We start from the raw sequence: 14,070 nt of genomic DNA on the forward strand, positions 1-14,070 counted from the left end.
AACCAGTCCCATCTAGATAGACCGATCTATTTTCCCAAACAAAAAAAACCATGTATGAAGTTCCATTTGATAGCGTAGAATCATCCCAACTTAACATGACCATGAACCAAATTATAATTATTTTCAACTATTTTTTAGACATGCATTCTTATTCTTAGATAAAATTCATATTTTTAGATTTTATATTTTGGAGAATATCTCTAAACCTCTCGTGAGGTTTAAAGAACATTATGAATCGGCTTATTCGTTTTGATAATTTTACAATGGATCTATGTATTTCATTTTATACTTTGATTATTTTTTATGTTTGAATAGTTTTCAAACTAGCTTTTTAAGTTGTAAAAAGGATTCTAAAATTTGGTTGATTTAGATGTTATTTTAGGGATTGACTTCAGTTATATTGAAACCTAATTAACGACATTTTCTGATTTTAGTTTTATTTTCACGCCAAAAATCATTTGTTAAAATTCTTGAAAAGACTAAGATGAAGAATAATGACTTTTATCCAACGAGTGTTAATTATATTTTTTGAATTTATCAAACCCGATTTTCATACATGTTGGCTATTGAAGGCAATATAAGCTAATCTTCATATATCTAAGTATAGAGTTTTATTATTCCATGGTGAGATTGATCTATAATAATGAACTGAGTTTGATACTTTAATATTTTTCTAATTTTTTTTTCCTTATGGGTGATTATTTATGCATGCTTAAATCCAAGTGATTTTTTTAGTGTTGATATATCTTATATTGGGATTTTTAACCATTTTTAAAATCTTAGACTGAGTTTTATTGGGTTTTTGAGTCCTTTTGGTGTTTGTAATGTTCTAGGAGTTTTCTAGGTACATCTTTAGGAAATAGGCAAAACTAATTGAAATTGAAGCAAAAATGAAAAAAAAGAAACAAGTTCGTAAACCAATCAATCGATCATAGACACCACTTCGTTGATGTGGTTGAAGGTTCGTAGATTTTCAACAACTCACAGCAACCAGTCTACAATACCCTCATGCGACCGATTGAAAACATGGACAGCCCATTTCAGCCTTTTTCGGCCAAACACGGCCTAAGACATAAAAATACTTCTTAGTTCTAAACCTCTCTTCTTCGTTTGCAGACATCTTCCAGACAATCTTAGCATTGTGGGGATTCAAAGATGGGCTAGACCACAAGAAAGTGAAACATAGCTTATCAATTGATGTGATGCACTGTTTGGGAAGGTTGACATCCAAAAATTAATAAGGCTATAGATTATTGAGCTGCTTATTGCAGTTGGATTGCAAGTGAAAGTTGCCTAGCTGACCAAGTACTAATGTGAGTTCTGATTCTTTCTATCAACTAGTGGAAGTTGCATAGTCAACAATTTTGCACTGTGGCTCCACCAAAGTACATCCTTAAATTAAGCTATTTCTATTTCCAATCCTATCATATTATTAAGATAAAAATAGAGGCAAAACTTCTATTCATCCCAAAGTGATCCACAATAAAGTCCGTTTACGACTCTTATAAGTTATATGCTTTCTCACTAAATATTTTGTCTATAATTAATATTGATCATTGTATTGAATGGTCCAAGACTTCTTCTAACCTGTATGATTCCTTCAATTTTCACGCACATGTGTTCTTGAAGCATTTTCATAGGTCAACATTGCCATTTTTTTTTTTTTTGCTAAAAGGTAAATATCATTACGAAATGAACTTTGAAGTTTACAAGATGTTAGAACAAACTGTAGACCTCTATGCTTGATTACACGGCAAAAAAGTTAAAAACATGTAATCAAGAAGACAATCGAGCTTGAAACCGTTCTGCCTTGGAGCGAACAGGATAACAAAGATCGATACAAACTTAAGAGACGGGTGAAAAGGACATAAAAAAAGTAGGCAGATGGGGAGACCGAGAACCAGAGATCAAGGGACACAATGCTGGCTGGAAGTTGTTTCATCTGATTGCCTGAACCAATACCTTCCTCTGAGACACAGAGACAAGCCCGCTCAAGGACCTCCCTCTAAGTTCGGGCTGGGCAAACACTGACCCCAAAATCTGGTACAGACAGGACAACTCAAGACCACAGGAGCTTAATAGCGCTCAACTAACCTAACCGCTCGTCCTCTAAGCCGGTTAATGGAAAGGGGCAGCATCACCACTTCCTGGGATTTACTCCCTCCTCCAGCCGCAAGGTGCTTACCCTGATCTCGAAGAGCTCAAAAACACCACTCCATGCTCGCTTAAACCTGCAGATCAAACCCATTCTCCCAACATTGCCATTTAACTAAGAATAGTCCGTCCAACCGGCCGTATTATTCAAGTACAAGACCTTTTCTGCTAAAATTACACTGGTATAATCAAATATTAATGATAAGTTCAGAACATTCTTCATAATCAATCAGTACTCGGGGATGTGGATTTCACACTTAAAGCGAATGAGTCAACGTGACTACGTCCAACATGGATTTTTTTTTTGCCGAGTACCAACATGGATATTTCTAAAACACAAAGAATTGGCTCAACCCTTTGAGATATTTAATAATTCAACCAAAGCTTAAGAAAAAATAGGAGTGATTAATTTAATCAACCATAGTTGATGGTGAGGTAATTAGACTTGAGGCAGAGGTTTTTTTAAGTTCGTTAATTTTATTTAAAAGGCATCCAAATCTCTTTCGCTTGTAAGTTTCTCGGACAAAGATCACAAAAGAGGAATATGCTATTATATGGGTCCCAGAAAGCAGGCTTTCTACGTGGCGATCACGAGCATCGTTGATCGATCATGTGCCTTCACAACTCCGCCTATCAACGACAGGTTCCGTTTTACTTAAAATTTATTAATTTTGCTCCGGCAAACGGAAAATGAGGCGACGTAAGCCGATGAACGTCATCTCACTGACGTCATTTGCCTCATACCATATTAAAAAAGAGGCGACGAAGTAACTAGTGAGTAACCTACACTTAAAATCTCAACATGCAATAAGATATATTGCAACTATTACGGCTCGACATTGGTTTGCTGGAATATATAAATCCAAAATTTGTATTATAAATTCAAAATGTTGAAAGTCGCACTTTACACATTCACAAGCTTTTAAATAAATTATTATCATTTAAAGTTTTAGTTAAAGGATAGTTGTATAGTTAACCAATGGCTAAAAAGAGCAAAATTATCAATGATGGTAACAATTTTAGTTATTAATATTCTTTAAAATGTGATTGGTGTTTGATTATATATTACTTTGGCGACGCATGCAAAGGTTGCTGCTTGACCATAATTAAAAAACAGATTTAAACGACTACTTGCCCTATAAGGCTATGTTTACAATAAATAAATAAAATACAATAAGATAATAATGGAACTACTTGCCCTATAAGCATAAGATCTGTAAAAGTTAAAATCTCTAAAAGATATCTTATTAAATACTATCATTTTCGATGGTTATAATAACACAACGGTTGCCACTATTTTGAGTAGGCCAAAGTTTGAAAGACTCACGAGATGTATTCCCAAAGTTATCTTCAGTTTGCATCATAGAATCCATATATACGTACTAGTTTTGACGCAGTCCACCAAACAAAATTATAAGAAATTGTCAACTACGAAGTTAAATAAACTTCACTACAATTTGCTACATGTAGTTTGGCTTTCATGATGCATGTAAAGCTCTTTAATAAGTAAGCCCTTTAAAAAAAAAAAAAGAAGCTCTGTTAGTTATTAATCAAATATTACGATTTTTGTGTAAAAGTGAAATAATGAAAAAAGTTACTTTTTTAACAACCGAATGTACTGACCCACCGAGGTAAAATAATAAAAAAAGTTACTTGTCGTTATAGCTTATTCCATCCAAGAAGGTTCGTCGAATCTACGTATTAAAGTAGCTATGAAAGTTATTTTATCGCTTATTCAAATGCAAATAGACTTTTAGTGATATTTTTTTCCTTTATCTTGATGTATATATAAATAGTACATCTGCTTAACAAGATCCCTCTCCTCTTAACTTCAGCAGGGCCAACAACACTATACACCATTCTTTTGAACAAAGAAAATGATCTACCCTTCAAACATTAACCCTAATTTCACAGATTTCGGTGAAACTTTCAAATTCGATGATTATGATGATGACGCTTTTCAGATGATCATGGAAGGAATCAGCCTCGGGGATCACTCGCCCACTTTGAGTTGGACTTCATCAGAGAAATTACTGGCTACAGAAGTCACAAGCCCGCTTCAAACAAGCCTAGCTACCTCACCTATTAGCTTTGAAATGTAAGTCAACTTTTATATTCATACATTAGCATATGGTTTGTTGTTGATGAATGTTATAATAACAGTGATATGTTTCAAACTATGATAATTTTATGCAGAGGGGACAAAGATGAGAAAAAGAAGAGGAAAAGACACAAAGATGATCAGGTTATTCACGTGTTTAAAACGAAATCAGTTAAAGAAATTGCTTTAGATGACGGATACAAATGGAGGAAGTACGGCAAGAAACCAATAAGGGGTAATCCATTTCCGAGGTAAATCATTGGTTCTAACTTCGTTTAGAATGCATAATGATTCATAACTATTTCTGATTATTGACTAGCTCGTACATGCTTTATATTTAAAGTTTAGTCGACAACTTGATCACTATGTGTTATATATATATATATATATATATCGGTGTGTGTTGGTGTTATATTTTCATGTGGACATGTGTCCTATATATACAATATGTAAGGCATATATATACTATAATAATTAATTGACCTTTACTTAAAACTAATTAGTTTTTCAAGTATCAATTCTGTTAACTGAAAAATGTTTATATGCTCTGATCTGATGTCCACTCCTCACAAGTTGTGATCTAAGCTTATAACAATTAACACTTGAGAATATCAAACTTAAGTTCTTTGTTGTATGTTATCTTTGATTTCAAGTGGACATATAAACCACGATATTGTTATCGTTGTGCTAACATTTTTTATTAACACACTATGTGTTTTGTATAACTGATTATAATCAAAACACTACATTACAAATCATATAGAATCTTACAGAGTTATACTAAATGATTGCTGTTAATTATTATTTCAAACAGGCATTATCACAAGTGTTCGAACCCCAATTGCATCGTGAAGAAGAAGATCGAGAGAGATACGAGCAATCCGGAATATGTATTGACAACCTATGAAGGGAGACATAACCACCCAAGCCCTTCTGTGGTATATTGCGATTCAGACGACTTTGATCTTACCTCTCTCAACACTTTGTGTTTCCAGACACATAATTATAGTTATTCACATTCCGCTCCATGAGGACCATGACCATACTTACAAGTTTGTGAATATAGATGTGTGTATATATAGTATATATCATCATCGTAATCACGCATCACATGTATCCGCATATACATTGTTGTGTTGATTTTGTAATGTACTTAATTGGGATGGTGTGATGGAAATCATTTTGTATGATAGTTGTTTTTGTATATAGACAGACTATTTTAGTTAATAGTTTACTAATGTGAAACTCGTAAGGATGGATCTTAGCCGAAAACTACATGAATCTGAAGACCCGTTTAACACCCAATATGCACCTACCTGAATTATTACTAAGCATGAAACCACTGTCACAACTCACGACCCCTAGCAAATAACCATCCAGTTGTCTCACCTGAGTCAGTTAGGATTTTGGATGTAACACCTAGGCAGTGACTGTTTGTTACACATAGCAAACAACCTTTTCAAAACTGATACTAATATAAAACTGTGCACAATGACTCAGTGAGTTATGAACAACTTTTTTTTGTCACAGAGTTATGAACAACCAACCATAGAAATTGTGAACAAACGGAGAGAAGCCATTCACAATTTCGTTTTTGTCAATACTAATGCAGACATTTCCTTAAATAATATTTCTATATCTTAACATGAAAGTAGGGGTGGGCGTTCGGGTATCCGTTCGGGTTCGGGTCGGATATTTCGGATTTTCGGGTATTTCGGTATAGAGGTGTAGGACCCGTTCGGGTATTTCTATACTTCGGGTCGGGTTCGGGTATTTTTAGTTCGGTTTCGGTTATTTCGGATCGGGTTTGGATATTTAGATTTTGAAAAAAAATTAAATTTTTCATTTCTTAAATTTCTTGTATTTAAGAATATAAATTTTACTTAACTTTTTTTTATTTTTAATAGATTAAATGGTTAATAGATTTGAACATAACATTTTAAAACTAAAAATGCATTAATTTAGTTATTGTTTTAAAATTTTGGATGTAACTTTTTGTTAATTTTTGAAATAAAAAAAACTTGACATGCTTTTTAAGTGAGTACCAAATCATTTTTTCCGTAATTGCATGTATATCATATGAACTTAAAGTATGTGTAGTATTAATATAAATATTTTATATAAAATAAGAGATGTAAACTAGAAATATAAGGTTAATTATACATATGTTCGGTTATCTTCGGATATCCATTCGGGTTCGGATATTATCCATTCGGGTTCGGATATTATCCATTCGGGTTCGGGTATCCAATCTCTCCTAATTCAATACCCGTTCGGGTATTTTGCTACTTCGGTTCGGATTTCGGTTCGGATTTTTCGGATCGGGTTCGGGTGCCACTTCGGATATCGGGTAAAGTGCCCACCCCTACATGAAAGTATTTAAAATTTATGGTTTAAAGCTGCAATATGTTATCATATATTTCCACTTTTTTATACATATATTTCCACTTATGTTTAAAACAACGGGCATACATAAAATAAACTTTGATAGATCACATTTCAAATGGTTACAAATTATGTTTTTAAATTCATGTAGCTATATGTTTCATTTCGGGTTTAAGACAAGATACGGGGGGTACTTCCCCTTTATTTTATTTTTTTTTATCAAAGGCTGCCCCTTTAAAATATTGTTAAAATAGCAAAATGTTCACAACTTCGTATCACGTATCCAGTCAACTCCAACTCAGAAAGAACACAATTAACGCTATAGAGTAGATTATCCTGAAAACGTACTACACTGCCTAAGCCGTGTTTGAAATATCTTCCTGCTAGTGTCTTCAAAATAATTATACTTTGCCGATCATGAGCTTATCAAAATAATTGGCGACTAACTATAGGAAATTTAATGTAAATTGTTCAGAAGAAGACAACTCAGTTCTCCTGTAAATTACATGATTTACTTTTGTCGTCTATTACCTGTAAATTAAATTATTTAAAAGACTAAACATATCTATATAACTTTCGTAATAATTGAGTTGGACTTGGTTTTCAGATTCGGATTCGGATTCGCTGGCTTGGCCTAACTATTTTCTTTTAGTTGGTAAAGGATTCACATGGTTTCTCTTCACATCAACCAATATCATAACACGTGATAAAGAACCCTTTTTCTAATTTTCTTTATTTTTTCAGAAGACAGAAGAAGAAAGATCATAAATTAAAGACCTATCTCGTAGACTTTGTTTTTGTCTCTTTCCAGAAACCATAAAAGAAACTTTTCCAGCAGACCAAAAGAAAGAAGTATCTCATAGAACCTTGAGCTTCTCGACAATGGAGTCTTTGAAGAACAGAACATTGCTTAAAGTCATTGTCCTCGGAGATAGCGGGTAATAATTTTCTCAGACTTTTCTTCAAGATTCTCGAGACTTCTCTCTTTTTCTGAATCTTTATTTATGCAGGGTAGGCAAAACTTCATTGATGAACCAGTTATAATGTATTAGGTCTGAATGAATACTTTATTAAGACTAATACAGAGTATTTATACAAGTACAAGCTAGGGTATATAATGTACTCTAATGTATTTACATAATAGTCCTTCTATGATACTATATTGCCTTATACGCCCCCTCAAGATGGTGGAACTCTTGAGACACCAATCTTGTTGCAGAGATGTTGGAATGGAGTCCTGGCTAGGGGCTTCGTCAGACCATCTGCTAGTTGATCATGTGTAGACACATGAGTAACACGCAGCATACCATTTTGAATCTGTCCGCGTACGAAGTGATAGTCAATGGCTATGTGCTTCATTCTTGAGTGAAAAACTGGGTTTTGACAGAGATATGTGGCTCCGATGTTGTCACAATACACAGTAGGCGGAGACGTGAGTGTTACTCCAAGCTCCGTGAGAAGGGAGCATATCCAGCGTAGTTCCGCAGATGTGTGTGCGACCGCTCTGTATTCAGCTTCAGTGGACGAGCGCGCCACGCCTTTCTGCTTCCTTGACGTCCAAGAAATAGGATGAGAGCCTAGGTAGACGATATATCCATTTGTCGAGACATAGTCATCTGAGTCTCCTGCCCAATCGGCGTCCGAGAATGCATGTAACGGCGCTTGACTTTGTTTGCGGAGATAGATTCCATGACTTAGTGTCCCCGAAAGATAACGGAGAAGACGTTTGACTGCAAGCCAATGACATGTTGTGGGACTGTGCATGAACTGGGATAATCTGTTGACCGCATAAGAAATGTCCGGGCGTGTGAGAGACAAGTACTGAAGGCTTCCAACGACCTGTCTGTATTCACGAGGGTCAGAGAGTGGAGAGCCAGATTTCAGTGTAAGCTTCGGGGAAGAGGCCATAGGAGTTGAAACCGGTTTTGAGTGAAGCATGTTGGTCTTTGTAAGTAGATCAGTCACATACTTGCGCTGCATCAGATGTAACCCATCCTTAGTCCGTACCGCTTCAATGCCAAGAAAATAACTCAAGTTCCCCATATCCTTGATAGAGAATTTCCTTGCAAGTGTATCGATCACCCGTTGAACCAGCTGTGGTGATGTTCCCGTGATCAAGATATCATCTACATAGACAAGTAGATAGACAAATTCCTTCCCCTGTTTGAGTATAAATAACGAGGTATCCGAGAGAGAGTTGTAGAACCCTGTTGCGACAAGGAACTTGTGTAACTCAGAGTACCACGCCCTAGGCGCCTGTTTGAGCCCATAGAGCGCTTTCCGTAGTCGACATACTTTCGTGGGGTTGTCTCTGTCTACAAAGCCTGGAGGTTGAGAGATGAAGACTTCTTCTTTAAGATGGCCTTGTAAGAAAGCCGTGTTGACATCAATCTGTCGTATAGGCCAGGAGTTATTGACCGCTAGCCCAAGTACTATCCGGATCGTTGTTGGCTTGATGACCGGACTGAATGTGTCTGTATAGTCAACCCCAGGCTGTTGATGATAGCCCTTTGCGACAAGACGGGCTTTGTATCGATCTATCTCTCCATTCGGGTGATATTTTATTGTGAATATCCAGTGGCAGCCAACGATATTCATACCTTCACAAGCTGCTTCCAAGTCCCATGTATGATTCTTCACCTGAGAGTTGAATTCCGCAAGCATGGCAGCACGCCATTTTGGATGTCTCATTGCTTGTTGCCATGTTGTTGGAATCCAGTGAGGATCCTCTTGGAGATTTGTTGTCAGGTTGTAGCGAGTTGTCGGCTTGGTGATGTTGTTTCTGGATCGTGTCGTCATCGAATGTCGTGGAGGTGGCTGCGCAGGTGGTGGTGCAGAGGTCGAGGTTACCACAGGTCTAAATATACCAGTATCCTCTTTAAATCTTACCGTTCAAACTTCTAAACTGGTCTGAGTTCCGTTAAATACTGGTTTGTTTTATGCTCAAGCCCTAAGTTAGATCTATGTTTATACGGTGTTTGTAAGAAACCTTAATTTATGACTTAAGATACGTGTACAAGAAGTTTAACCGGCAATATAAGGCCACGATTGGAGCAGATTTTGTAACCAAGGAGCTTCATATTGAAGATAAATCTGTCACTTTACAAGTAAAAATTATAAAATCATACGTGTTTCACAAGTTAAACATTTTTAGCTGCAGAAAAATCTTATGAAACTCTAATTTTTTTTTAGATATGGGATACGGCCGGACAAGAGAGATTTCACAGTCTAGGAGCCGCTTTCTATAGAGGTGCTGATTGTTGCGTTCTTGTCTACGATGTGAACGATCTCAAATCTTTCGAAACTCTCAATACTTGGCACTCTGAGTTCCTCAAACAGGTTTTGCCCTAATCATTCATTTCTTGCCCGATAAGTTACAGTTATTATGTATTTGTTTTCCAAAGTTTGATCAATTTGATTCCGTTTACTGATGCTTCCCAGGCAAATCCTATGGAACCTGAGACGTTTCCTTTTGTTTTGATTGGGAACAAAACCGATGTAGATGGCGGAAACAACCGAGTTGTAAGACGATATATTCTTGATGAATCTCTTCTTTAGACACCATCAGAAACCCTAATTTCACTTATGCAGGTTGCAGATATGAGAGCCATGGAATGGTGTGGTGCAAAGGGAAACATACCGTACTATGAAACCTCTGCAAAGGAAGATGTTAATGTGGATGAAGCTTTTTGGGGTGTTGCACAGAAAACTCTTTCCAGTGAACTTAAACAAAACATGTGAGTTTCTATATCAACTTTGATTCATAGACTCTTTTAGTTTTTCTTTTAGTTTTCTAATAAGGTTTCATGTTTGATTATTTTGTCCTTGAATTTTGCAGATATATCCCAGTTATTTCTGAATCTTTTGCAGACATCCATGAGGGGCAGTCAAGACGTTGTTCTTGCTGATTCATGCTTATTAACATGTCTGATCAATAATATCTACTCCAAATTAACTCTTATGTGTTCAATATTTTTATTTAATTGTATGTCGGTTTACATCATGGTTTATTAACGAAGAACTAATACGTGCAACGACCTGAGTGTTGTGATTAGTGTAGAAGTTTTTTAAAATTTATGTTTCAAGTTTGTGTTTATAATTACGTTCATACAGTACAAATCATTTGGTATTTTTCGACCTATATGTATATGTGTTCCATTGATTTTTTCTTTTTCCTTTTTCTTAAGCCTACGTTCATGTTTGGCATTTAAAAGTAAAACACACTTTGGTAGTTTGGTTGTTGGTGGTTTAATTATATATAGTCAATCAATCTCGTTCTCTCTCTCTCTCTCTCTCTCTCGTGAGCTATGGAGTGACGCCTGGACCTAGCTAACTTGACCGAAATGTCAAGTTGCTTAAATACAACTTTAAAAATCGCCCATTAGCTTTAACTATACTTATATTGAAAGGAAGAAAAAACTTGAATAGAGAATTACATGTTGATCATACAAAATACAATCTAATAACTCATTTAGTGAGATATCTAACCCAAAAAAAAGAAGAGAGATCATGCATCGCACAAACTGAACATAAATATGCTCAATAATAATCATATAAAATTAAATATAAACCATGAGGTCCATGACAAGCCTCCACGCTTATTCAGCTGGTCAACGCCTATTATTGGCCAAAAGATCCAAAGTTTGATGGAAACCTAAACCCTCCTTACTGGGCCAAAGTCATATGGGCCTTGATCCAGGATGTGTGATAATAGCCCAGTCTGATCTCATATCAAAATTAATTGTTCAGAAAATGTTAATCTCAAAAGTAAATAGTAAAAAATAAATTCAAAACGTCTCACATACACTGGGGTAAATCTGAACCGTTGATCAGTAGGTAATCAACGGTGTACAATGAAGCAAGGAGTCTCCGTAAAATAAAAAACTAGCTCAAGCGCCTGGTGTTACTTTCGCTCAGATAGATAGATAGATAGGGATCTCAACAACAACAGCAGCAGCAGCACAAACCCTAGATTCGATTTGAAGAAAATGGCCTACGCTTCTCGCTTCCTCTCCAGATCTAAGCAGGTTTACACACTCTCTCTTCTAAATCATCGATTGTATTAATCATCATCATCTTCTTCTTCCGTTTGATTGATTCCTCCGATGATTAGTGTTGTCGTCAATTTTGATGTTATAATCTGGAAAAATCTCGATCGGATAGTTTCGATTTGAATCGAGAGGTTCTTCTATGTTATTTTGCTGCTCGTAGTGTGTTTTGATTTCTCATCGGAAGCGATACGTTTCTGATAGATATGATTGATTAGCTGCAAACTTATATTAACTAATCGTTATTGGCAGCAGCTACAAGGGAGTCTGGGCGTTTTGCAGCAGCAGCACAATGCTATTATTCCCGTCCGCGCTTTTGCTAAGGAAGCTGCTCGTCCTACTTTTAAAGGAGATGGTTCGTGTTATCTAATTTTTGATTTCATTTTATGAATAGAAATATTATGATTTCTTTTCTCTAACACGCGTAGTTGAATTCGTTGCTTGTTCTTTCATTTAAAGGGAGACGGTTAGTGTGATCTAATTTTGATTTGTAGTTTCGTGTAGAACGTTATGATTCCTTTTTCCTTGACACGCATGGTTGAATTCGTTGCTTCTGGATCTCTGGTTGCTTTCTTTTGTTTATCTGTTACTGTTTAGTTGAGAAAATCTCAATTTCTTTTTAACTCGATGATAGAGAACTGAGCATTGTTCTTGGAAAAAGACTACTTTTTTTGGTCAATGGGATATAATCTTAAGAAACCCCGAGGCCATGATTGCTAGGAGTGTTGTTGTTCTGCGGGTTATATTGTCAAGAAGTTGAATTAGCTCTTTACTTCTTCTTCTATTTAGTTGTGTTGTTTAAATCTGCGAATTATTGTCTTTAAAGTTTTACACTTTCTTTTGATAGAGATGTTGAAGGGCGTCTTTACGGAGATCAAAAACAAGTTTCAGGCTGCTGTTGATATTCTCCGTAAGGAAAAGATCACCCTTGCTCCTGAGGACCCAGCTGCTGTTAAACAGTATGCAAATGTCATGAAGACCATCAGGCAAAAGTAGGCCTCGTGTCACCGTTCCTTGGATGTTTTCTTATTCTGCTCGGTTGTATTGTTGCTAATTTGTTTTGCGTTTTCTTTGTATGCAGGGCAGACATGTTCTCCGAATCTCAACGTATTAAATATGATATTGAGAACGAGACTAAAGAGATCCCAGATGCTCGTGCTTACCTCTTGAAGTTGAAGGACATCCGCACCAGGTAAGCATTCCCCCCTTTTGGATGGTTTTCCTCACCAGTCAAGTTGCTTTTCTTACTTTCAATAAATTCAATGCCTGACAGTAAACTCATTTCCCTTTTGATTAGGAAAAGCACACTGTAGTATCTTGAATGTGATTGTTCAAATTTTTGTCTTCAGAACTGCATTATCCTATCCATTTTTTTTAGTTTGGCACTCTTGTTCATGTTATTGTTTAAAATATTTGAAAAGTGTTGAAAGCAGTCTTGAGTTATTCTTGTGCCTGTGATGTATATGTTGCAGGAGGGGTCTTACTGATGAACTTGGTGCTGAGGCCATGATGTTCGAGGCTTTGGAGAAAGTTGAAAAGGATATCAAGAAGCCTCTCTTGAGAAGCGACAAGAAAGGAATGGATCTTTTGGTTGCAGAATTCGAAAAAGGCAACAAAAAGTGCGTCACGTCATCACACTCTTCTTCGACCACCCATAATGCAAAACTTAGAACAAATATTCGGTTTACATAAAATCAGCTAATGAAATTGCCATCTCGTTAATTGTGAACAACAGGCTTGGGATTAGGAAAGAAGATCTTCCCAAGTACGAGGAGAATTTGGAGCTAAGCATTGCCAAAGCACAGCTGGATGAGCTGAAGAGTGATGCTCTTGAAGCAATGGAGTCTCAGAAAAAGAAGTAAGTCTTTCTTTCTTGTGTTCTCATTATAAGTGTCTTTGATCTTCATCATGTTGTTATTATAACACACGACTGTGGAACTTGTGATTTGTTCAGGGAGGAATTCAAGGATGAGGAAATGCCTGACGTGAAATCGTTGGACATCCGTAACTTTATGTAAGATTTGATGATCATTTGAGATTTGTTGCAAGGAAGGCAGAAGAAAGATCTCTCTCTCTCTCTCTCTCATGTGGAAGGGAAGATCTTTGTTCCCTTTTGCTGTTTTTTGGTTTGGCGAGTAATAAGGGGTCTCTCTCTCACCATGGATTTGAAATACCAAATGATGTTTAACTTTCTCTGTGCTTATTACACTTGAGATTTGTTTAGACAGAAACGTGGTCTCCCATGTTTTTGATAATGGTGATAAATGAATTTCGAGGTACATTTAAATAAAAAAGTTTATGTTAGACCCAACTTTAAAATGTTATGAATTAGACCTCAACCTCACTTATGTGACCAAATTTTTTTGGTTATATTCTGGGTTG

The 14,070-nt window shown here is 36.1% G+C and overlaps 3 protein-coding genes across 5 annotated transcripts; all 3 read left to right on the forward strand.

Annotated features, from left to right (window-relative positions):
- Positions 1–32: 32 nt before the first annotated feature.
- On the forward strand, positions 33–5,493 carry LOC103842491 (probable WRKY transcription factor 59). Its single transcript, XM_009119114.3, has 3 exons — positions 33–4,252; positions 4,351–4,506; positions 5,070–5,493. The coding sequence occupies exons 1-3, from the start codon at positions 4,032–4,034 to the stop codon at positions 5,284–5,286; spliced, it is 594 nt and encodes a 197-aa protein (XP_009117362.1). The 5' UTR covers positions 33–4,031; the 3' UTR covers positions 5,287–5,493.
- A 1,134-nt stretch (positions 5,494–6,627) lies between these two features.
- On the forward strand, positions 6,628–11,138 carry LOC103842492 (ras-related protein RABG2). Of its 2 annotated transcripts, XM_018654259.2 has the most exons (8): positions 6,628–7,578; positions 7,651–7,677; positions 9,648–9,747; positions 9,833–9,979; positions 10,082–10,162; positions 10,232–10,377; positions 10,479–10,513; positions 10,586–11,138. In XM_018654259.2, the coding sequence occupies exons 1-8, from the start codon at positions 7,523–7,525 to the stop codon at positions 10,621–10,623; spliced, it is 630 nt and encodes a 209-aa protein (XP_018509775.1). In that variant the 5' UTR covers positions 6,628–7,522; the 3' UTR covers positions 10,624–11,138. The 2 variants fall into 2 exon arrangements, with proteins under 2 accessions (XP_018509775.1, XP_009117363.1); XM_009119115.3 differs by having other exon boundaries at positions 6,647–7,578; positions 10,479–10,806.
- Positions 11,139–11,411: 273 nt separating this feature from the next.
- Positions 11,412–13,978, forward strand: LOC103842493 (probable ATP synthase 24 kDa subunit, mitochondrial). 2 transcript variants are annotated; one of them, XM_009119118.3, is made up of 7 exons: positions 11,412–11,667; positions 11,944–12,043; positions 12,536–12,680; positions 12,770–12,880; positions 13,161–13,307; positions 13,424–13,546; positions 13,643–13,978. In XM_009119118.3, the coding sequence occupies exons 1-7, from the start codon at positions 11,629–11,631 to the stop codon at positions 13,704–13,706; spliced, it is 729 nt and encodes a 242-aa protein (XP_009117366.1). In that variant the 5' UTR covers positions 11,412–11,628; the 3' UTR covers positions 13,707–13,978. The 2 variants fall into 2 exon arrangements, with proteins under 2 accessions (XP_009117366.1, XP_009117365.1); XM_009119117.3 differs by having other exon boundaries at positions 11,476–11,667; positions 11,941–12,043.
- Positions 13,979–14,070: the final 92 nt, after the last annotated feature.

Source organism: Brassica rapa, chromosome A09 (assembly GCF_000309985.2).
Source record: "Brassica rapa cultivar Chiifu-401-42 chromosome A09, CAAS_Brap_v3.01, whole genome shotgun sequence".
NCBI classification, from domain to species: domain Eukaryota; kingdom Viridiplantae; phylum Streptophyta; class Magnoliopsida; order Brassicales; family Brassicaceae; genus Brassica; species Brassica rapa.